Consider the following 24049-nt stretch of genomic DNA (forward strand, 5'->3'; position numbering starts at 1 on the left):
TTAAATGGAAGCTAAAGGGACAGGACGGCTAAATGCAATACTTCACACTGGACAGGGTCCTAGGTGGACGCTAAGAAGGACATTGTTGGGTTCACCAACAAAGCTGGATCCAAGGAGGTAAGGGAAAGTCTTGTATCAGTGTTAAATTTTCTGAAGTTGCTACTGTAATGAGGTTGAATGAGACCATCTCTGTTCTTTGGAAATACACACTGAAATACTTGGGGGTAAAAGGCCATGGTATGTGCCACTTATTCTTAGATGTTTCAGGAAAAAAAAAAAAAATATATATATATATATATATATAATTAAATATGTATAATTTACATATAATTTTATATATATAAATAAATATATATATTTGAGAGAAAAAGAGCACTCAGAGCAAAATGTTAACAACAGAGGACCCTGATAAAGGACATACGGATGTTCTCAAAACTCCTGCAAGCTTGGAATTTTTTCCAAATAAAAAGATTTCTGGAAATCATGGGATGAACCTGGAGCCAGCTTGTGTTATCATTCCGGGTTTTCAAATAATAGTTATGTCTTAAAAGTAATCTGGTGGATTTATTTCAAGTAGAGAGTCCACTGAGTAGACTTGAGAAGGGGCGCACACACGATTTTCCCAATCCTCCTTTATAGCAAACGTTGCTAATCAAGATGGCGCTCTTTCTCAGTAAATACAGACACAGCCTCAGAATCCTTCTTAACACAGCTAGCTACTGCCAGTCCCACAGAGTTGGCTCTCTGGAGGAAACAGCCACGGACTTGACCTCTTTCAGACATTTTTTCTGTTCCAGTTGGAGACACATCAAGATTCAAAGCCCCTCGAATGAAGGCACATTGGTTCCTGGAATGCCTAATCTACAAACCGTACCTCAAAGATGTCTATACTTTATCCCTCCCAAAGCCTAGAACAGATTTTCCTTTCGTGAGAGGAGGTTCCATGTGATAGGAAGATTCTGGGAGTCAGGAATCTTTGTGTTTGAATACTACCTCTGTCAACTTCCAACCCAGACAAGCTGCTTTGCTTTCCTGTGGCTCAGTTTCCCCATTTACAAGTAGGAAACAGCAACCCCCAGGCTATCGTGGGGCACAGCTAAGGCAGTGAATGTGAGCATCCTGGGCCCTTTCCAGCCAAATGATAGGAATACAGTGATCACAATTATCCTCGTCTCCATAATCATCTTCCCCGTTTCTTCTCCGCGATTACACCCCCCACCAGCTAATGGAGTCCTGCTGCTCTTTAAGAGGCGGGGAAAGCTGCCTCTGCCCAAAACATTTCCAGGTTGGGTTTTTCAACAACCCACCCAGCCCTCCTGCCTTGAACCTGAATCATACCGGAGTTTCAAGAGAGCAGTTACGTGTCCATTCTCTTCAATTATCACTGAAAGGTTAAGTGCCCCAGCCCTTAGCCCCAGATGCCCATCTAGGGTTTCCATTATGAGCCAAGCCAGAGGAGCTGGGTCTGTGAGTTCATCTTCCCGCCCTGGCCCCTCCAGCTAATAGAAGCTCGGCCACTCTCCTGCGCGTAAAGCTCTCTCCCTGGGCAAAGCCAGCCAATTTAAATGGCACTCACAGCTTATGCCCGCATGTCATGAACTCTGGGTACTCCAAGGAGCAGAAGCAATAAAATCTATTAGGTCTCCTTTGTCCCATCTTCTCATGAACTTCTAAGAAAAAGGCACTAAGAGGATCAGTACCCAGAAAAACCTTCGTAATTGTGGCTTCTACACAGCGAATGAGGACAATTACCAAGGCAACCGGCCCATCGTTCTGGTTAAGGGCAGAGGGAGTTTCGTCGAGAAGAGGCTGTTTCGAACCTCTATTGCGCTATAATCAGAGAGTAACCAACGTTTTAAAAGGCCCTTGTGTAAAAACAGGAGGGACGGCAGGGGAGGGAAAAAGGAGAGGGGGGAAAAATTAATTTCCTCTCATTTCCTGCCTGTTCCATTGATTGCTGTCCAAAGGCAAGATGATGCGATGTACCCTTGCACCTGGGGCCACGGGAGCTGGCAGCCGAGAAGGCAGCCTTGTCTGATTTTTACCGATGCATTTATTTATTTATTTTCCCCGCTGGGCCTGGCATCTGCGGCATAGATTCCCGAGACGGGCGCGGCAAATGTATCAGTAAAAATCTCGCTGGCTGGTAGAGAGCCTCTTCCGGTGGCTTGTAGCCCCCAGAGAAGGAACACAACATGGCCCTTCCCGATCCAGCTTCTACCGGCTCAGTCACTCGTCTGGGCAGATCGTATTGGGACAGAAGTCGTTTTGCTCATCAGAGTGTCTTGTGTGAGTTTCAGCTGGAAATCAGGGTCCTGGCCAGATAAAGCAATAATCCGGACACAGAGGGGACCAGAAAACTCCAGATAGTTTTTCTGCCCTGGGGAATCTGGAAATTCTAATTGAAACCGAACCCGAGTTGAATTTTTTTCCTCCTGTGACATGCGAGGCTCCTGGGAGGGTCAATGGCTCTGAGGAGAATTTGTCTTTGGAGCATGGTCCCCATCTCCTCACCTCAGGTCCTTGTGACCCTGTCTCGATCCCCCTCCCAAACCCAGCCCCAGGCAATAAATAAATACTCCAAGACCTAGCCCTGTGTTTGCTCAGAGGAGAGAATGCACAAGCCTTCCGGTGACACAGAAGCCACCTTTTCCACTGATGAGCTCCCCACCCCCGGGACAAGGGGCGCGAAGGGAGAAGTGTTCCCAGTGGAAGAAATTCATTTATTCACTCAGCAAATCCAGGCCAGACACTATTCTCCTATGTCTTATAGCCATGGTTGTTTCCAGCTAGCAGGGTCTGTAATTCCGGTTACACGGAGGGAACAGTAATGAAAACAGTCGTCGCCAAAGTCATCCGAACGGCAAGGAGCAGCAAGAGAGTTTGCTACGTGCCAGGCCGCATGTCCCTTCCTTAAGCCTCTGGGATATTATGGTATCAAGTCAGGGTCCCAGCCAGAAATAAGCGGCATGTCCAAAGGGTTTAATTGAGGAGCATTTCATGTAAGGTCTTTTTTTCTAGATGTGCTACGATGTTTTTCAATTTTTTTTTCCCATTCGCAGCCTTACTGAGCTATCATTGGCACGGAACGCAGTGCAAGAGTAAGGCCTATGAAGTGTGCACTGGATACACGGATTGCCACGTGGTCACAGCTGCAGGGCTCGCTGACACGTCCGTCGTGTCACGTGACTCCCGTTTCTCTTCTTCGGGGAAGAATGTTTAAGATCTCTCAGCCTCGGAGTTTGCCCTCCTCCCTCCAGTTTGACTTCCTGGAGATGGGATGAGAAGCTGCCCCTCCCGCTCCGGTCCCCAGCGCACACCCGACGGGGCTCACGTCGGACTTCGCGGGGCAGACGGGGCAGACAGCCCTGTGAAGCCTGAAGAGATGGACTGGTCCGAGCTATACCCAGAGTTCTTCACTCCACTGACTCAAAATAAGAGCCACGATGACCCAAAGGATAAGAAAGAAAAGAGAGCTCAGGCCCAAGTGGAGTTTGCAGACATAGGCTGTGGCTATGGTGGCCTGTTAGTGGAACTGTCACCGTTGTTCCCGGACACACTGATTTTGGGTCTGGAGATCCGGGTGAAAGTCTCAGACTATGTACAAGACCGGATTCGGGCCCTTCGAGCAGCTCCTGGAGGTGGCTTCCAGAACATCGCCTGTCTCCGTAGCAATGCCATGAAACACCTTCCTAACTTCTTCCGCAAGGGCCAGCTGACAAAGATGTTCTTCCTCTTCCCTGACCCACATTTCAAGCGGACGAAGCACAAGTGGCGAATCATCAGTCCCACACTGCTGGCAGAATATGCCTACGTGCTTAGAGTCGGGGGGCTCGTATACACCATAACTGATGTGCTGGAGCTACATGACTGGATGTGCGCCCACTTTGAAAGGCACCCCCTTTTTGAGCGCGTGCCCCTGGAGGAACTGAGTGAAGACCCCATTGTGGGACATCTGGGCACCTCAACTGAGGAAGGAAAGAAAGTCTTACGCAACGGAGGCAAGAATTTCCCAGCCATCTTCCGAAGAATACAGGATCCCACCCTTCAGCCAGTGACCCCCAGTCCCACCCCTCTTGGCCACTGACAGCCTACTTTGCCTTAGCTTGACCACAGGACCTTCCTAGCTGAGACTGCCAGGGCCAAGAGGGGACAATTTTTCAAAGAAGTTGGGAGAACTTCCCAAGCCAGAAGCCTGAGATTGACAACTGACCTCTCATCTTCTTGCCTGTCTACCACCAACAGAAAGCAAAAGAAGCTAACTGGGAAGGTCAAAAGACCTTGGACCAGAAGGGATGTTTGGAAGGGTGTGGGGTCTTGCTCTTCCTTAGCACTCCCTTCTTCTGGGATCTCTCCTTCTCAGCGAAAGTGAGGAATGCAGTTCTCCACTATCCATCTAAACAGCTTGCTAGACTCAAAAAAAAAAAAAGATCTCTCAGCCTCTTACAAGTCCATGATGCAGTTGTGCTAAGTTCTGGGGTCACAGGTGTGAACAGGGTTGAAGGAAGCACTAAGGGATATTGAAATTTCTGCGGCCTGCAATCGTGGGGTGCCATCAGCATCCTCGGCCGAGGGAAGGGGAGCAGTGTCCCCAGGCGAGGGAGTGCCAGACTGCGGAAGGAGAGGTGCCCAGCAGGAACTGGGGAAAGAGAATGCCCCAGTCGGTCTCTCCTTCTGTCCTCTCTCCTCTCTCTCATCAGAGATTTCCACTGGCCAATCCCAATAGGAAGCAGAAGGCCAAAGAACCAGGTGACACAGGCCATGCCAGGCAGCCCCCCAGAGCACACCAAACAGGGCTAGAAGGGCAGGGAGATATGGGGGTCAGGATGGGGCAAATGGAGAGTAGCTAGCACCTCAGTGTCCCCATTTTACAGACAGAAATACTGAGTCCCCAAGAGAGAGGAAAGAGGTCATCCCGTCAGCCAGTGATGGAGTGAGAATTTGAATGCATAACAAAGCCATATCGAGGAGGGGGCCCGAGACTCCTAGTTCTGGAACTGAGGGATCTAATGACCATAAGGGGCTGGGACAGTGGCTCTCAACTTTAGTCTGGAGAAAAATCACTGAGGAGCTTGTCGAAATGAAGACCCCCAGGCTCTGTATCCGAAGTGTCTGATTCGGTAGCTCAGGGAGTGGGTGTCAGGAAGCACATAGTAATAAGCACGTGGTCTAAGACCCTCACTCCGACACCAGCCCAAGAACACACGGGTAGGGGAGTGTCTACGTCGGATGGAATCACTCTGGTCAGACACGACACTTAGCGTTCACAACAGAGTCCACCGAATGGAACTTACGCACATGAACAGGTCCCTCTCCTGCCTCCCCTGGGACCGGACCCACAGTGATCCAAACCCGTTCTGGGCCCGAGCGATGAACAAAGCAGCTTACTTGTTACATAACTCTTCAAGAGTTAACAGAAGTCACAGAAGAAAAGGTGACAGGACCCAGTCTTTCTCTAGTATCTGTGTGATACCGAAGAAAGTTCCTCCACACTGGGTAGCCATTTGCCCCAAGGATCTGGAAGAAGAGCCAGCATTTGGCATCCTGTCTGCTCTAAAAGGGACACCCGCTTCTTCTCGGCTCCACCCGGTGGGAACCATGCAGCCTTGAGGACCTGGTTTGCTCCTTCTTCCAGTTGTTTAAGAGGACCCAGAAATCTAGATTCTTACCTGGAATATTCCCCTCTTTAAATGAAGGCAGCTGGGGTGCCTGGGTGGCTCAGTGGGTTAAAGCCTCTGCCTTCAGCTCAGGTCATGATCCCAGGGTCCTGGGATCGAGCCCTGTAGGGGGCTCTCGGCTCAGCAGGGAGCCTGCTCCCCCCGCCTTTCTGCCTGCCTCTCTGCCTACTTGTGATCTCTGTCTGTCAAATAAATAAATATTTTAAAAAATAATAATAATAAAATAAATGAAGGCAGCTACCCCAGTGGGCCTCACCCAAATAAAACAAAAACAAAACCATCACTGCGGGGGTGGGGGGGCAGGAGACTTCTCAGAGGGCCCCAAGTTTGTAAGCCGCATTGCAGGCTACGTCATCCAGGACCCAGGATGGTCAGACCCTGGGGAAGCACCCCAGCCTCTAGTCCTGGTCCTGAAGCAAACTCGCTGTGTGGCCCTGGGACGCCACTCCCCTCATCTGTTTACCGAAGGGAGATGGAAGAGGACAGTCCCAAAGACCCTTTCCTAGAACTTGGGGCTGCCTGATTTGGCCCGCTGCCCCCTCGGAAGTGAAGCTATTGGACCGCATGATCGTTGTCGAGGGACGTCCATGCTTACCTCTGAGAGGGGGTTTTTCCAGGCTCCTCCTCCTGTCGTCTGCATAATCCCCTACTGTGACTACTGTCCCCCTCTCTCCCTGAGAGGCAAGAAGGTTGACCACAGTTACAGAATAGTGACCAGGAAAAACCTCTGAGGACGACATGGGCCTCTTAGAGTATCTTCTAGTTCCATGCCAACAGAAATAACAGTGCACCTTCTTTACCCAGACGTACCATCTGCTGCTGGGTGACAAGGGACGTTACCAGAGCCGTTTTGCCCACCAGAGCGTCCCTTGTGCATATCTAGAAGGCATGCTGGAAATGATCCTTAGGAATCATGGTTGGGCCACCCAGAAAGAACCTTGGGTTACAACAGCCCTAGACCAAGAGCAGACTTAGATTTTTTCTATCCATCCCATCCCGAGACCCAAGCCTACTAGCCGCATCACTGCTTTTGATGCCAAGACTCATCCCGCGTCCCCCTCCATGGCAGTTGTCCTGTCCGAGCCTCTGTCATGTCCCACCCGGATGACAGCAACAGCCTTCCAACACCTGCTGACGTCTTAATCCACAAGGAGGCCTGGAAATCATGGCAGCAACACTCTGCCACTCTTCCCATCAATACGTACAGTCCATAATTCCGCCACGTGAACCCAGGCTTGCTTTGTCCCTTGCTCTAATGGAAAATGGTAGGGATGGCATTTTGGGGGATGTTATGTCACACTGGCTTTCTTGTTCCTCTCCCAGGCGTTCAACCACCACGCTGTGAAGGGGCTGGTCCAGCGCAGCAGGGGAAGGGAGACGGCGAAGGGAGCCCCCTGCCTTCCATTTACACCAAGAGATGGCCAAAATAATGCCTTCTCAATATCCGTCCCCAGAAAAGAATTCTGCAATCAGTGTATGATCAGACGCATGCAAATCGGCGACTCTACCTTTGGGGTGAGTAAGAGGGGTGGGGGCGGGAGGAGCCTTCCTGTGCTGTTGGGGGACAGGAGAAGGACCAAACCTCCTTACCCTTTAGGGTCCTGATGTGTGTGAAGAGCTGTCATACATGCTAGTGAAGACAGCTCACGGGACTGGTTGCAGTTGTTTTATTGTGATAAAATACACACAATAAAATACTGAGTATTTTTACCATTTTGAAGCATGCAATGCAGGGGTGTTAAACATGTTAGCAATGTCGAACGACCATCACCACTATTTAGTTCTGGAACTTTTTCACCTGTGAAAAGAAATCTTGTACCCATTAATGGATACTGGTGCAGCCACTGTGGAAAACCGTATGGAGGTTCCTCAAAAAATTAAAAATGGAGGCACCCTACAATCCAACAATCACACTACTGGGTTATTTACCCAAAGGATACAACAGCACTAATTCAGAGGGGTACATGCACCCCGATGTTTATAGCGGCATTATCTACAACAGCCAAATTACGGAAGCAGCCCGTGTCCATCGACTGATGAATGGATAAAGACGATGTGGTCCGTAGATACAATGGAATATTACTCAGCCATAAAAAAGAGTGGAATCTTGCCACTTGCACTGACGTAGATGGATCTAGAGAGGATACTGCGAAGTGAAATAAGTCCGAGAAAGACGGATGCCATATGATTTCACGGATATGTGGAACTGAAGAAATAAAACAAATGAGCAAAGGGGAAGAGAGAGAGAGACAAACCCAAAAACAGACTCTGAACTATAGAGAACAAACTGATGGTTCCCAGAGGGGATGTGGGTGAGGGGATGGGGGAAACAGGAGATGGGGATGGAGGAGAGCGCTTGTGGGGATAAGCATGTGGTGGGGGGATGTATGGGAGTGCTGAATCACTCTATTGTGCACCAGAAACTAATATAAACACTCTCTGTTAACCAATGGGAATTAGGAAAAGAAATGAAATTAAAAGGAAAGGAAAAGTAAGGTAAGCTAAAGAAAGGAAAGGAAACAGAAAAGAAAAGACAAGAAAAAAGAAAAGAGAGAGTCCCCATTAGACCATCATTCCCCACTCACCCCAACCTCCAGCCCCAGGTAAATACCAATCTACTTTCCGTCTCTACTGGGGACGTTGCACAGAAGTAAAATCATGTGAGACACGATCTATCTTTTGTGTCTGGCATGTTGTGCTCAAGGTCTGTCAGTGGCACAGCAGGCATTGACGCTTCATTCCTTTGTGTGGCTAAGTAATACTGCGTCATACGGACACACCACGTTCTGGGGACCCGTTCTTCAGCTGATGGACAAGCGCCTCAGAGCTCCTGGGAACCATGCTGCTGGGAATACGCATCACAGAGGTTCTGATCTAATCCGGCAGGACTCCACCGGAGGTCCTTGTGCCCTCCCGGGGACATTCGGCCGTGTGTCAAGACTTCCTTGATTGTCACAAATGAAAGGAGTGGGACACCTGGGTGCCTCAGCCGATCATTGGGCTCTCTGCTCAGTGGGGAGCCTGCTTCTCCCTCTGCCTGCCACTCCCCTCTGCTCCTGCTCTCTCTCTCTCTCTGACAAATAAATAAAATCTTAAAAAAATAAAATAAAGTAAGAGATGCTATTAGCATACAGGATGTTGCTCACACCCGACAAGGCACAGGACAGCCCCCCATGAGAAGTGTCCTGCCCCCAGCGGCCCCAGTGCCGAGGCGGGGACACCCCACTCTGACCCAAGCTCTCCAGCCTCCATGGAGGCCAAGGGAATATATCAAACTCTCCTTTGAGTGCAGACTTGCTCCGCACATCCTTCCCAGGCAAGAGTAACTCCATCTTCCCAGCCCCAGAATCCAAGGCCGGCTGGCCAGTTTAGAAACGTGTGATTCTGAGTTGTTGCCTTTTTTTTTTTTTAACACCCACCATTTCCAAGAGGGAAATCAAAACAAAACTCTCCAAATCAATTTGTGGGGAAAAATAAAAGGATATTTCTGATGTTTTTCTAAGCTTTTCATCCTTTTTAAAACAGGGAGTTGGGGGGGTCAAGCAGCCGCTGAGGAATAAAAGCAAGTGTTCAAAAGCATCAGTGACCAAAAGTCCGCAGGAAATCAAAACAAACCCAGCTCTCAGTGTGCGTAATTACGGGTACAATCAAGTAATGAAAGCTTTATTAGTTTAATGTGATTCCATCAAGTACCAAAAAGCGGGAAGGGGAAAGAAAATGGATATAAAAGAAGAGAGGGACGGGGGAGACATGAAAGAGGGACGTGAGCGGGCAGGATGGTGATGTTAAGATGCATCTTTAATTAAACCCTACGCTCTGGGTGTTGGACCAGTGTCTACCCCAGGGAGCAGTAGAAGCAGACACGGTCACCGCCCCCAGAACGGCGCCTCTGTATTCATGTAGCCAATCCGTTTTTGATACTACGTGCTGGCACTGTTTTGGGCAGTGGGATTCCAGCAATGAACAAAATAGACCAGAACCCCTCCCTTTCCCCCAGAACATACACGCAAAGGGAGAAAACAGACATTAAATGAAATAGTAAGTAAGATGCATGGTACATTAGGCAGAGAAAAATAAAGCAGGGGAGAGGAATAGGAAGGGTCAGAGATGGGGCAGTGTTGGGATTTGAAGCAGGTGGCCAAGGAAGGGATGGTAGATAAGCAAAGATCTGAGGGAAGTGAAGTAGGGAGCCAAGGGCAGATCTGGGGGAAAGAGCATTCCAGGCAAAGGGCAATGGAAGTGCAAATGTCCTGGGGTGGGATGCACCTGTGGAGGACTAGTGAGGGGGCCACCAGGAGAAGAGGGCAGGGATGTAATGGAGGCCAGATCCTGTACGGCCTCACAGGGCCCGGGAAGGTCTTTGGCTTTTACCCTGAGTGAGAAGGGAACCCTGGGGGGGGGGGGGGGCTTGGGACAAAGGAGAGACTCAGGATCTACCTGCTGGGTAGAGAGGAGAGAGAAGTATGACAAGGACAGGGGTGAGGCAAGAGAGGCATCTAGGGGACAAAATGTAGGCATCACTCACTCTCAGGGTGCTGGATGTCTTACTCGTCCTGCCTACTCTCACCCCCGGAATGAAGGGTTATCTAGACCTTGATATGAGGAATGCACAGTGGACAGTGACCACCCCATTCAAGGAAGGACTTGTTGCCCCGGCCACTGGGAGTGCTGTTGGTAGATGGCCCCTATAGGGATGGCCCTCAAGCAGAGAGCGGCCTCCCCCAGGTCCCAGCCCTTCCTGGAGTGTGTTTTAAAATGTGAGTTTTAGGGGCGCCTGGGTGGCTCAGTGGGTTAAAGCCTCTGCCTTTGGCTCGGGTTATGGTCCCAGGGTCCGGGGATCGAGCCCCGCATTGGACTCTCTGCTCAGCAGGAAGCCTGGTTGCCTTACCCTCTCTCTGCCTGCCTCTCTGCCTACTTGTGATCTCTGTCAAATAAATAAATAAAATCTTAAAATAAATAAATAAATAAATAAAATAAAATGTGGGTTTAAATACAACTCAGGCAGAGTAAAGCCAACGGATCCGGAAATGATGGCCACTGTAAGGGTGGTTCATTACACTCAGAGATCCTGGGAGGAGGGGACCCACCACACAAAGCCACTCTGGAGGAGCAGCAGGGCCGGGCAGGAGGAAGTGGGAACAGGAAAAACATGGAAGAGAGCCTTTCCTGTGGTTTCCATGGGAAGGAATGGGTGAAGCAGGGTAAGCAGGCGTACGATCGGCTTGTTTGAATAATCTGGCAGGCTCTGGGGGAAAGGGGCTGCCCCTCGCTGTCTGATACCTGGTCCTGGGGTGATTGAGGCAGGGGGACAGTGGCCCAGAGTTTGACAAAGCCCACAGAGGAGGTGATTGGTTTGCCTATGAAAGGCAAGGTCACAGATGGCTGGTTTACTCTCTCCAGGAATTGGCTACTCCTGGGAGGGACAGTCCCCCAAGGTCTGAAAGGTCCCAGATGTCAAAACATCAGAATGAAAAGATACGCGTGACATGGGGTGGCCCGTTCCAGTGACTGACCCATGCAAGGGTATAAAGACCTGGGCCTCCCATTTTGTTGCCGTATAGCATTCACAGATATGTTCCATTGCACTTGTGCGGACGTTAGGGGCAACGGGGGGGTCACCAAAGAAGAGGTCTCCAAATGGACAACGAATGCATGAAAATATGCTCAACATCATTAGTCACTGGGGAAATGCCAATGGAAACCCAAATGGGATACTACTCCATTCTTGGAATTGGAAATTACCAAGTGTTGGCGAGAAGCCTTTCTCTTTTGCCAAGTCAAGCTGGGTGGGAGGAGAAGTCCACTGTGTTCTCCAAAACCAAAGGAAGCCAGAGACAGTCCTGACAGATCCGAGAATTCAAGTCAACAAAGTAGCTCTTCAAATATCAAGGCAGACATCAGGCAAATTCACCATGCCTCCGTCCTACCTCCTGAGCCCCCCACCCAGTGTGGTTTTCCCTCACAAGGCAATGTCCCCAAGCACACATGAATGGGGGGCCTCTATTTTGGCCTAAGAACCAAAGCCAAGGGGCAGAGGGCGGCAGACACAGCTGCAGGATTGAACCCCAAGTGTGGAGAGTTGATGGCTACGTGGACGGTCGCATCTCTGACACGCTGCGTGAGTCAGAACCACACAAAGTCGACTTCAGGTCGGTTGTTTTGAGAGGCATCCAAATGGCTTTCAAAAAATAAAAAAATAATCCCAGAGGTTACAGTGATGGGTATTGAAATCCAAATCCTAAAAGCCTCCTGACTACGGTGCTCCAGGTGGCCCAGAGACATTCTTTTTTTTTCCTCTTTTAATCTAAATCATGTTCCCAGACAGCACAGAGCCTGGTATAAATTCTCTTCTGCACTAATCTTTTATATACTTTTATGCTTGTCTGAGATGATTGAACATGACTCATTCATGGTTCTGTTTTCAACCACCACTGGTCTTTTCCAGTCAGCAACATCTGTTTTTTTGCAGTAAAAGGCTCCCTTTGTCTATCACGTAACTCTGTGGTGCTCTTAGGAGAAGGAGTGTCTACACCAAGGGCTGGTCAGGTGCCAGTAACTGCCAGGCGTGGTAGGCAAGCCCGGGACATCTGCTCTGTTTACTGATGGTGATATGAAACTGAATGTCAGCTGAATGAAAACTGCCAGCTCCACCAGTGTAGATTGGTGAATCACAGCCTCTTTTTCTGTTTTTGTCACAAACCCCCTTTTTTCCTCCCTAAATAAAACTTACGGAAAACTTTGAAAATTATTCCTGTTCTGGTACAGACACCTCTCTCCTTTACCCTCAAGAGAACTCCGGGGGCACCTTCTCAGAAACCCCAGCATCCAGACAGCTGCTTAAAGTCACTGGTGTAGACAGAGTTCACGATACAGTTCTGGGTTGACGTGAGTTATCTCCAGGTGATTTTGATTTTTACCTCTGCTTTCTGTGTATTTTAAATTCTCGACGATGAACATTTATAACTCTGTAATCATAAAATAAATCGAATGTCTTAAAGAAAACTAGAATTGCTTGATACTCCTTCAACGTCCCTCATAAACCATCAAGCCAGTTTTTGGCAATCTGTCCATCAGTCTTTTTTTTTTTTAAAGATTTCATTTACTTATTTGAGAGAGAGAGAGAGAGAGAGCATGAGAGAGAGCATGAGAGAAGTCAGCAGGAGAAGCAGACACCCTGCTGAGCAGGGAGTCCAACGCGGGACTCGATCCTGGGACTCCAGGATCATGACCTGAGCTGAAGGCAGTCGCTTAACCAACTGAGCCACCCGGGCACCCCTGTCCATCAGTCTTAACCAGGCCGTACATGCACGCCAGGCTCCGCACTGGCACTAAGACATGCAGATGAACGGGATGGATGGCCACTGAGCTCCGAGATCGGACATGTTCATGGTCAGAGGACAGGACGGAAGTGGCTCTGCTCACCATCCATCTCCAGCAGCTCAAGGAACTGCTTTCCATCCCTGCCACTTGGAGCCCCGTGGGTCTAGAGAGCAAGTCCCCAGAGTGAGGATGCTTCCCTCACGGGACACAGCAACAATTCCCTCTTTAAACTCAAATCAATGATGGCCCCTGGTCACTTTGGGCAACTCTCGCCAGTTGGACAAGAAGGCAAAGCGCCCGCCATATTGACAATTTATTGAACCACTCTTCTGTAGATGGAAATTGGGGCTATTTCTGACTTTTAGCTACTGTGGGTAAAGCTGCTACAAGAATTCTTGAGCATGACTTTTTGTGAACGTGTGTTCCCATGTGGGTAAATACCTACGAGACGAACGACCAGGTCATGAGATTGGATGGATAATAACCTTAAAAGAAACTTCCAGTTTCCAAAATGGTTGTACCATTTTATACCAGTGTCCAAAGTGGTTGTACCATTTTACACCAACAAAGTAAATGTCCCCATTGCTCCACATCCCTGCCGACACACAGCATTACCAGACTATTTTATTTTAACTATCCTAGGGCGTGTGAAATATCTCACTGTGGTTTTAAGTGACATTTCCCTGACAGCTAACGATGCTGAGTGCTTTTCCCTGTGCTTATAAGCCACTCATGGATCTTTTCTTCTCAAGTATCTATTCAAGTCATTTGCTCGTTTTATTGTCTTTTTATTATTAATTTATGGGTGTTTTTAATATATTCTGGATACAAGTCCAAAGGATATATTTGTTACAAGTATGTTTTCTGCCTCGTGGCTGGCCTTTTCATCTTTAATGGGGTCTTTTGGTAAGGAGGAGTTTTAATTTTGATGAAGTATAATTTATCTTTTTTCCTGTATGGTTAGTGCATTTTGTCTCTTCTCTCATAAATTTTTCGTGGACCCCCAGGATTGCTAAAATATTCTCCGATTTTTTTTCTTCTAAAAGGTCTGTGGTTCAGTTCTCACGTTGAGGTCTATGATCTTTCTCAAATTCGTTTTTGTCTGTCAAGCAAAGTAAGCATTGAGGTTAATATTTTCAAACATTTATCCAGTTGTGCCAGTGCTGTAGCTTGAAAAGACTTTCCTTTCCTAATGCAACTGGGGCATTTGCTGAAAATTACATGTATGTGAGTCTATTTCTGGATTCTGGATTCTGTTCCATTGATCTATTGGTCTACCCTGAGGAGTATCCTCCTGCTTAGCTTTTTTCCCCCTGTCTCACAACGTTTCCTTTACCCCTCATCTGAGAGAACCCTCTTAATAAATCACTTGAATAACATTCCCACCACAGGCTCTGTGTGGGGGGAAAAGAGACCTAAAACAACAGACACATGAATTAATAGTTAAATGAGATGCTTTCAGGTGCTAGCTAGTACTAGCAATAAGACAAAATATGATAAAACTGAGGAAAGGAACACTTGAGGCCCACTGACTTAGACAATAAGAGATCAGGAGAGTGTCAGTGTTGTGGCCGGTTCAGTGGTTCAACAGCGACAAGGCCACTGCTGGGTTTTGTTAATAAAGTTTTATTGGGACACAGCCATGCCCATATGTTCACATACTGCCTGTGGCTGCTTTCCCACCCTAAGGGCAGAGGTAATAGTCGCACCAGAAACCATATGGCCTGTAAAGCCTAAAATATTTACTATCTGGCCCTATAGGAAAAGTTGGCTGACCTCGGTCCTATTTTATCACTAGACTTTGAAATTTCGTGATGACATGACTGGGGTTGGAAGGAAGAAAGGAGGTACCTGAGATAGGGGTCATGACCTCTTATAACCTAATCTCTTCTCTCCCATTCTCTTTGATCTGCTAGGTTTGTGCTCTTAAAGATTATTTTACTGTCTTCCCCCCCCCTTTTTTTTTAACTGTCTTTTTTAATGAGCTTCCAGGAGGAAATGAGATATACATGTTTTCAATCCATGCAGGTAATGATGATTTCCAAAGAAGTACTTAAGGGTCCATAGGAACAAGTCTTCACAAAACTCTAAGAAGGAAAGTAATGTCTACTGAGAGGAAGTTGAATACACTGTATATTGTGAAGATGGGCATCCCTTTGCCCACTTCGGGCCACCAGCCAGTGTCAACTCATCATGAAGATTTCATGCATCTGGAGCAAAATGAGAACCATGAGAAAAAAAAAAATGTTGTTCTCAAATAAAACCAAACACGTTCATTGCCCTTTATTTGGAAATTGTCTTGTCAACTTTTTCAATGTTAAAAAATATGCTTTCTAAAAAACAAAAGAAAGAAGAAGAACAAATAGTGATTTTACAATGGCAGAGATTTTTCTATTGTTTAGTCTCTGTCAAAACAAAAAGTTGACAACTTGATGTTAGTCCCTCTAATTTTTCAGAAAATACACTGATCTAGAAAATACCGAAGTCTGGGAACCAACGTACTAAGAGCAGCGCTGCCATTGCAGGCCTCCTCCCGTGCCTCTCCCTAGAGCACCCTGTTGAGTGGGATGCTGAGGCCCTGTCTGATCTCACAGCAGCGTGCAGTGATCCACTAGTGATGTCTGCATGAATGCAGGAAGCCTCGCACCGTGCATCCGCCTTCTGTAATGAGCATTATTATCAGCAGATACACATTGATGGGTCTGGTCTTGAGAGCTGGGTGGCTGCCCAGCACGCCGTAACCAGCCTGCTCCCAAACACGCCCTAAGGCAACAAAAGAGGACATTTCCAGGGCTGGGGCTAACACCCACTGCAGAAAACAGCTCGCCGGAAGGACCCCAACGATGATGTCAAAGGCAGAAACAACAGTGTTGTCATAAATTAGACCCTGCTTCCCCCTAGCAACAGTGTTACAATGAGTGCCCTTGGCCAGTCACTGGGCCCAACCTGATCAAAGATAACACAATGTGGCACCAGGCATAGGATTGTAATATTTCAATGGCATCTCAAATCTTTTTACCCTCTTCCTCCAACCTCCCACCAAAGGACCAAGCTGGGGGGATGGCATCACCTTCTCTCCAGGAGCACACATGAGCTAGACCGGGTCAGGAATGATTTACAAAAAGAGGTACTGATGACACAGAGGAGGGGAGGGAGGAAGAAGACTTTGCATTGTGTATATGCAACACCTGTTGGAAACTATGGAAACTAACTTCCAAAACCTTAAAACCATTATTGCTGGTGAGGAGAAAGGACAGTTGTTGCTCACGAAAGGAAAAATAAAAATAAAAAGGACATGGTCATGGTCACAGGACAAAAGACCGTCTCTCCCCAGAGAGAAGACACCACAACCTGACACTCATAGGAACACAACCGCCACATTTTTGTGCATTTTTTTAAATGAAAAAAAAAAAAAAACTTTTAGTTTGCAATTTGACATCGTGTACAACTGTCATCCTGATAAAAGGCTGTTATCTGGGGAACTCTCAGGGGGTACAGCTTCAAGCAAAATCTCATCCAATTTATTCCAGATAATTATTTCTATCACATAGCTGTCCGAACATCTGCTTTCCCCTGTGAACATGGGGAACCCTGGAATCAACACCTTCACAGAGCCTTCAGAGTCTCGAATCTTCTGGGCAAATCTAGGAGGATAAGGGAATCGAAGCTGAAGGCCTCTGGCTACTTCTCCTGCCTTCTCCCTGCAGGGCCTGTCTACAGGTCTGAGGTCAGCCAGCAAGTGTGAGACTGAATACTTATACCTTGAACTAATTTATTAAAAAACAAAACAAAACTATGGTACTACTAGGTCCTTTTAAGGGCCTGCTGAAGTCTCAAAACAGCTGTGTAAAGTTGACACCACATGACCCACTGCATGGAAGAAACCAGAGCTCAGAGCAGTTAAATGACTTACCTAGGAACACAGAGCACCTAAAAAATGAAGACAAAATGCAAACCCAATTCAGCCAGATGGCCAGCGGCACTCAGAAGGCACACACGTGCCAGCTGCTCACTCAGCATTGGCTCCCTTCTCAAATTTTTACCCCCAAGGGGTCCTGCAGGGTATAAGCCAACCAAGGGAAAGAGGAGGGAGCCAAGAGGCCTAAAGTGGTTCTTGGCGTCTGGTTCAAGAGGAGGGACAGGCATGGGACCACTCTGGATTTGGTGCTACTTCTAGCAGACAGCCTTGGTGCGTGGGACTGGGTTTCCCCATAAATACAGACCCCTTGCCAGGTGTCCCTGGTCCACGTACGAGTGAAACCCAACCCACAGAAATGACGTGGGATGCCAGGCCTCACGGGCCTGATAAGCAGAAAGGGCCTTTCAATGATACATGCACACATCCAAAACCCAATAGGCCAGGCAGTCCCCTCCCTACCCACCCCACCCCTGAGCCTGGAAACCATTTCTTAAACATGAAATCAGGGCCTCTAAGCTGTGAAATTAAACCAGAGGCAGCCTTCTTATCTCGGGTAGGAGATCTGGAGGCCCTCTGTGTCGAGCAGTAACCAGATCCCTTCATGATGTAAACTACGTAAACTAATCACTGTGAAAGCTTTTTCAGGGAGGGGGGGAAGGAGAGAGATGGAGCCCCCCCCCCTCCAGCCCAGCCCAATTCCCCTGCAGTGACCCAGATAAGGGACTAAATCCACCTGCCCGAACCCTGGAGCCCAGCCTCAACCATAGCCGCAAAGCCCAGGGCTGCAGACAAGAGAGGCCAGGGATGGCCAGACCCATTGCACAGATGGGACTCAGCAAGGCTCAGACATCGTGACATGTGACATCCCACTTCCCAAAGCCATGCTCCGGTAGCCATCCAGGGTCCTCTTACCATCGTGAAAACCACCCCAGCTAGCCCACCCTCCCCTCCCGAAAGGGGCACTGAGCCATGCGCCATAAGTGAGTAATTAAAATGGAGTTTTGTGAGTCAGTTGTTGAACTGTCGGTAGCTTGAAATCAGCCCTGATGGGAGCGTAGACATCCCAGGAACCCAAAAACACAAAAAAATCAGGGGCTTTTTCATTCTGTTCTGTCTTGTTTTCCAAAGAACTGGTTTGCCGACCCAACTCCATGCGAGGTGGTGAAAACGCTTCCGGCCTGAGGCCAGGAAAATGGGAGTTCACAGCCTGGCTTCTCTGAGGCCTTCTCTGGGGCCTTGGCAAGTTATCCCCACTCCCGCCCCCATGGACCTCAGTTTCCTCACCTATAAAATGAAGCTAGCAACTACATCATGGGGCACATGAGGACTGAGGGTTGGCATTGCTCCACGCAGGACTAACTGGTACTAAATCAGCCCCAGCTTCCACTGCAATTAAAATAACAACACAGGGTCCCCGGCTGGCTCAGTGGGACTCCTGATCTCCGGGTTGTAAGTTCAAGCCCCGAACTGGGTGTAGAGATTACTTAAAAATAAAATCTTTAAGGGACTCCTGGGTGGCTCAGTCCGTAAAGTATCCAGTCCTTCGTTTCAGCTCAGGCGGGATCTCAGGGTTGGGAGATCGAGCCCCGGGTCCAGAGATAGAGCCCCGCGTCTGGCTCTGCGCTCAGCACGGAGTCTGATAGAGATTCTCTCTCTTCCTCTTCTGGCGCCCCTCCCCCTCTCAAATAAAGAAGCAGATCTTTAAAAAATAAATAAAGTAAAATCTTTAAGGGGCACCTGAGTGGCTCTGTTGGTAGAGCACGTGACCCTACCTCAGGGTCTTGAGTTCAAACCCCATGCGTGGAAACACCTTAAAATAAATAAACAAATCAAATAAATAAATAAAATTAAATAATACTCATTAATTTCCTTCTCTTAAGGAGCGTGGAAACACCTTAAAATAAATAAACAAATCAAATAAATAAATAAAATTAAATAATACTCATTAATTTCCTTCTCCCGGCAATGTCTTTTTACTGCCCGATTTTAGCTGTCCTTTGCCTCTGGAACCCCACACGCAGGTTTGCGGGGGAGGTCGCGTGGGATTAAGGCAATGCAATAACTGAAAGAATTTCAACTCTAACCTAAAGCCACTTACCAGCCCCAGGAGCTCAGGCCAGTCAGGTGACTTCTGGCATCTGTCTGTGCCTGCCGAGTACAGACAGGAGAAGGCCACCTACCTAGGAGTCTGCCAGACCACACGAGCTAAAGGTTTGTAAGGCACAGAGTAGGTGCTCACTACCCTGATTTGCGTGATCTATAACGCTGTTGGCCTGGGGGATCGTCTTCACCCCCGTCTCCCTGCCAGACTGGGAGTTTGTAAAGGCAAGGGCCGTGCCCGGCACATAGCAGGCGCTCAATGAATTCTGATGGCAGGAAACCCATCCCCTGGATTCACAGCAGCCTCTGTCCCCTCCACTCTCCCAGGAGCCCAGCAGTGGGACAGATGTTCCCTTGGGAGGAGCCAACAGATGACGTAGTCACCCGCCTGGGCCATGGCCTTCGGAAGCCAGCGGCATACAGGACCTAAGCCACCATTCTAACTGACGACTCAATGAAGAGGTACACAGAGTCCAGCTGTGCTGGGTTTCTAGTTATTAACCCCACTCCCCCAAAGGAACACGTGCCCCATCTCTGCACATGTGCCCAAGCTCTTCCTCCCCCCAGGGGATGCCATGACTTCCCCGCTCTGGGAGCCCTGCCCATCCTTCAGGCTCGGCTCTGGCACCTCCTCCCCAGTGCAGCTTCCCTACAAGAGAAGGAACTTCCCTGCCTTAGAGACATATCAACTACTGACATGTCTACATGCCTTGCCGTAGGCTAAGGAAGACTACAGGCTCCAGACAGCCGGCCCCGGGCCCAAATCCACTCTGGGTGACTTTAGGCAAATCATTTAACCATGCAGAAGCTCAATTCTTGAAAAACTTCCTAGAGCTATTGCAGGCATTAAACAAACCAAAAACCAAAAAAACCCAAAAAACAAAACAAAACTAAAAACACACACAAAATGTATGTAGAGTACAATACCTGGGACTTAGCCAGCCCTTGATAAATAGTAGCTGTTACTTTTGCTGAAGATAAGTCCCATTTTCTCCACCTCCCCCCATACACACACACACACACACACACACACACACACACACACTTTATACACAGGTGATGTTCAGGGGCGCCTGGGTGGCTCAGTGGGTTAAGCCTCTGCCTTCGGCTCAGGTCATGACCTCAGGGTCCTGGGATCTAGCCCCACATTGGGTTCTCAGCCCAGCAAAGAGCCTGCTCCCCCCCCCCCCCTGCCTTGTGCTCAGCCTACTTGTGATCTCTCTCTCTATCAAATAAATGAATAAAATCTTTAAACACAGGGGATGTTCAGCGCGTAATTTTTGGGGAAGGGCTTGTGATACAAGACAGCGGAGGGTTTATCTCTATCAAGCACTGTGTGCTAGAATTGCACCCCGGGGGAAAAAAAATGACGACAAAGGAATCAGCTGGAGCGTTCTACATGCAAGGGAGGCCAATCTGCCAAGAGAATAAGGATGTATTTGCTACAAACAGGACTGAGCTCTCAACCTTCAGGCTTCTAAATTTCCCTGGGTCCCGGTTTCCTCATCTGTAAGAATGTTACAATGTTGTACGAGCATTCAATTCGACAATCTACATGAAGTACAGGAGCCGAGGAGGCGTTAAAAATGTTAGCCATCATCAGTACGACTGTTACAAGTGCTTATAAATCCCAGGATACCTTGGAGTAAAGGGCTAAGGAGAAGGAAGTCATGGCATCCAGCCTGGGTCTCTAGCCTGCCTTCTGTCTTTGAGCAGGAAAAGGCCCTGTGCAGGCAAGAGTGGGGTTAGTTAGGAACGTGCTCAGCTGCAAGTAATAAAATCGCCTTAAACAACAAACTCTGACTGTCTCCCTAACACCTTCAGAGCAAGCTTCCCAGTGCTGTTTGGGAGCTCGGGGATGCCAAGGTTCTGGCCTGATGTACTCCAGTGTTCTTGACCTCAATTCAGGGGCTCAGCTCTGTGTTGACCCTCACCTGTGAGCCTCCAAAAATCGTGGGGAAAAGAGAGAGGGGACATTTCCCAGAACTGCCAGACCCCCCTCCCACCCCCAGAGCTGCTATTGGGTCTCACTGGCCAGACCAGGGTCACATGGCTCCCCATCAGCCAAAGAAGCCCTGGCAAAGAGATCTGGTTTACCATGACTACTTAGAGACTCACCGTAATTCACGCCCTGGGGCTAAACCCACCTTCCCTGGAGAATAGACACTGCCACCTAGTTCTCGTTGAATGGTGAGACTGTATTAGCAAGAACAAAGAGGAGGAAGGTGGGGGTACCCACCCTGATCGTCCCTGGGATGCACATGAACAAAAGAAGCCATGAGGATCCTGTCTCCTCCTAGTCCCCCAGGAGCTGAAGTTCAATCAAGACCTCAGGTGGGACTTATTAAATGCCTACTGTGTGCCTAGTCTCCTGCCTGACACCATGGGAGGTACAGGAGACTTGGACCCTGTCCCTAAAAGAACAACGTAGGGGCTCCTGGGTGGCACAGTCGGTTAGGCGTCTGACTCTGGGTTTTGGCTTGGGTCGTTATCTCAGGGTCGTGGGTTCAAGGCCTGAGGCAGACTCCACGCTCAGTGTGGAGTCTGCTTCAGAGTGTCTTCCTCTCCCGTTCGTGCTCTCTCTCTTTCCCTCTTTTTAATTAATTAATTAATTAATCCTAATAAATAATTAATAAATTTATTTATTATTAATAAATTGGCTAATAAATAATGATTAATAATTCATCATTAATGACTAATATAAATATATTAAACAGAAATAATTAATAAAATTAATTGTTAATTTTATTAAATAAATTTTATTAATAATAAATTAATAAATAAAAAATTAAAATGTCAAAAATAAAAGAACAATGCAGTCAAGTCCTAGCTACAAGACACACACACAGCTAACTAAAGGATGGACCCCTCAGTTGCTCCTGGGCGGCCAGATTTAGTGGGTCTCACCGTCCTAGGCCTGAAGAGTGAGCAGGGCCAGGGGAGGTGGAAGAGACACTCCGGGCAGGGGGCTCAGCCTGAGCAAAGGCAAAGAGGAGTCAGTGATTCCGGAAAACCCCTGTAGTAAACTGTCAGGGTCTACACTGAACGCCAGGGGCAGAGAGGAATCCCGGACCCTGTCCTCAATGAGCTCCCACTCCTGCAGGCACCGCATTCCTTGCTATATCCCCAGGACCAAGCCCGTTCAGTGCTACATCCCGGAGAAACAGCCCCGCCAACAATACATGGACACCATTTGCTGGGAGTCTGCTGTAAGCCAGGCACCACGAAAGCACCTCCCAGTCATGATCTCCTGTGATTGGGACAAGCAAACTTGTAGGAACCAGTTTACAAATGATGAAACCAAGGCTCAGGGACCTTAAATCCCTAAAGAAGCGGTAGGATGGGGGGGCGGGGAGAGTACATCAGCTACGTGCACTGTAGGACCCTGAGCGAATGCTATCCCTCTCTGGGCATCAGCTTCCCCACCTGTAAAACAGAGGCACAGAGCTCCGGGAGATGGTGGCTTTCCAACCTTGCTGTGCATTCTGAAACTCCTGATATCCTGGCCAAATTGCAGCCCAATTAAATCAGAATGTTGGGGGTCGGAGCCAGGCATGGGAGGGTTGGGGGGGGTTCTGTTTTGTTTTGCAAAACTGTCCAGGTGATTCCAACATGCAGCCACCTTTGGAAACCACTGGTCTACGAATTCCAATTTCCTGGCCACCTAGGATATTCCTGAGATGACCTGGTATAGAAAGAAGGTATTGGGCCAAAAATAAAATTAAGTTAAATATCCAGAATCGGCAAATCCATAGAGATGGAAAGCAGATTAGTGCTTGCCAGGGGCTGGGGGAGAGAGTTGGAAATTACTGCTTAATGGGTCTGAGTTTGCTTTTGGGGGATGAAAATGTTCCAGAACTAGAGGGAGGTGCTGGCTGCACAACGTTATGAAGGTATTAATGCCACAGAATTGTTCACTTTACCACGGTTAAAGTGGGAAATTTTATGTTATGTCTACTTTGCAGCAATAAAAAAAGAAGATAAAAACGAATAAAAATTAAGTAATTCGATTAAAAGGGGCACACAGGCTCAAAGCTCGGTCGCTCAACGCAAACTTGGGTTCAAATCCCCGCTCCTGCAACTTGGTAACTGGGTGCTGTGTGACCCTGAGTGAGTGACCTCACCTCTCTGATCCTCTCTCATGGATGGGGAAAATGGAGGTGGGCCATGCTCAGGGGGCCATCCTGAGGCTCCAGTAGAAAATGCTTGCAGTGCGCGCTTGAGGGAAAGGTCCCACTCGGAGCCACAGGAACGCACCTTAGGGATTTCAGGAGACCTAGAACGCCGGGGCCCAGAGAGGGAAGGGACTGGCGCACAGCCACCCAGCGGTGTCGAAGCCAAACAGCGCGAGCATCCGGGTTCTGGGCCGTACCCCCCAGCCCTCACCACCCACCACCACCTCCTCCCACCTCCCGCGCAGGCCCGGATGCCTGACTCACCTGGTCCCCGGGCACGGGGCGGGGCTCCCGGCCCTCACCTGGCGCTGCGGGCGGCCCACACCCGCCTTTCATCTCCCCTCCCCGTGGCTCCAGGCGCCGCTTTCCCAATTGGCCTGGTGACGCCAGGGCCTGAGGTCTGGCTTCCGCGGGGTGCGGGGCGGGCGGGCGCGGCCACGGCCGCCGCCAGGTGGGGCCGCCACCAGGTGAGGCCCGCCCGCCGCGCCGCTTCGCCTCCTCCCGGTCTGTGGCGACACCTGCCGGCCGACCGCGAAGGGACGTCACCCCCGCTCAGAGTACCTGCTTCTAGTTAACAAATTAATTCTTGAGCACCTACTATGCGCCGGGTATGGCCCTAGGTGTCCGGGATTCACACCATCCCTGAGCCGCTGGAATTTATAGACTACCAGGAAATTCAGATGCAACCAAAGAAAAGATGTAAGTTGTATCTGTCCTTGCTCAGATACACAATAATAGGCTAAGGGGACCACGGGGGAAGGCTTAGAAGAAGCTAAAAATCTCACGTGAAAACAGCGTCAAAGTAATCTAAGCATTGGAAACGGCACGTGCGAAGGCCCTGAGGTAGGAAGGTACCT

At 48.8% G+C, this 24049-nt stretch overlaps 1 protein-coding gene across 1 annotated transcript; it reads left to right on the top strand.

The window, feature by feature from the left end:
* The first annotated feature begins 3280 nt into the window (after positions 1 to 3280).
* LOC125081813 (tRNA (guanine-N(7)-)-methyltransferase-like) lies at positions 3281 to 4429 on the top strand. Its single transcript, XM_047696520.1, has one exon. It carries the CDS (start codon positions 3281 to 3283, stop codon positions 4085 to 4087), a length of 807 nt encoding a protein of 268 aa, XP_047552476.1. The 3' UTR covers positions 4088 to 4429.
* The last annotated feature ends 19620 nt before the right edge of the window (positions 4430 to 24049 follow it).

The sequence above is a fragment of the Lutra lutra genome, chromosome 12 (assembly GCF_902655055.1).
Source record: "Lutra lutra chromosome 12, mLutLut1.2, whole genome shotgun sequence".
NCBI classification, from domain to species: domain Eukaryota; kingdom Metazoa; phylum Chordata; class Mammalia; order Carnivora; family Mustelidae; genus Lutra; species Lutra lutra.

What these genes read in the sequence shown, in the direction of transcription:
- LOC125081813 (XM_047696520.1), top strand. Translation starts at nt 3,281, where the DNA reads ATGAGAAGCTGCCCCTCCCGCTCCGGTCCCCAGCGCACACCCGACGGG.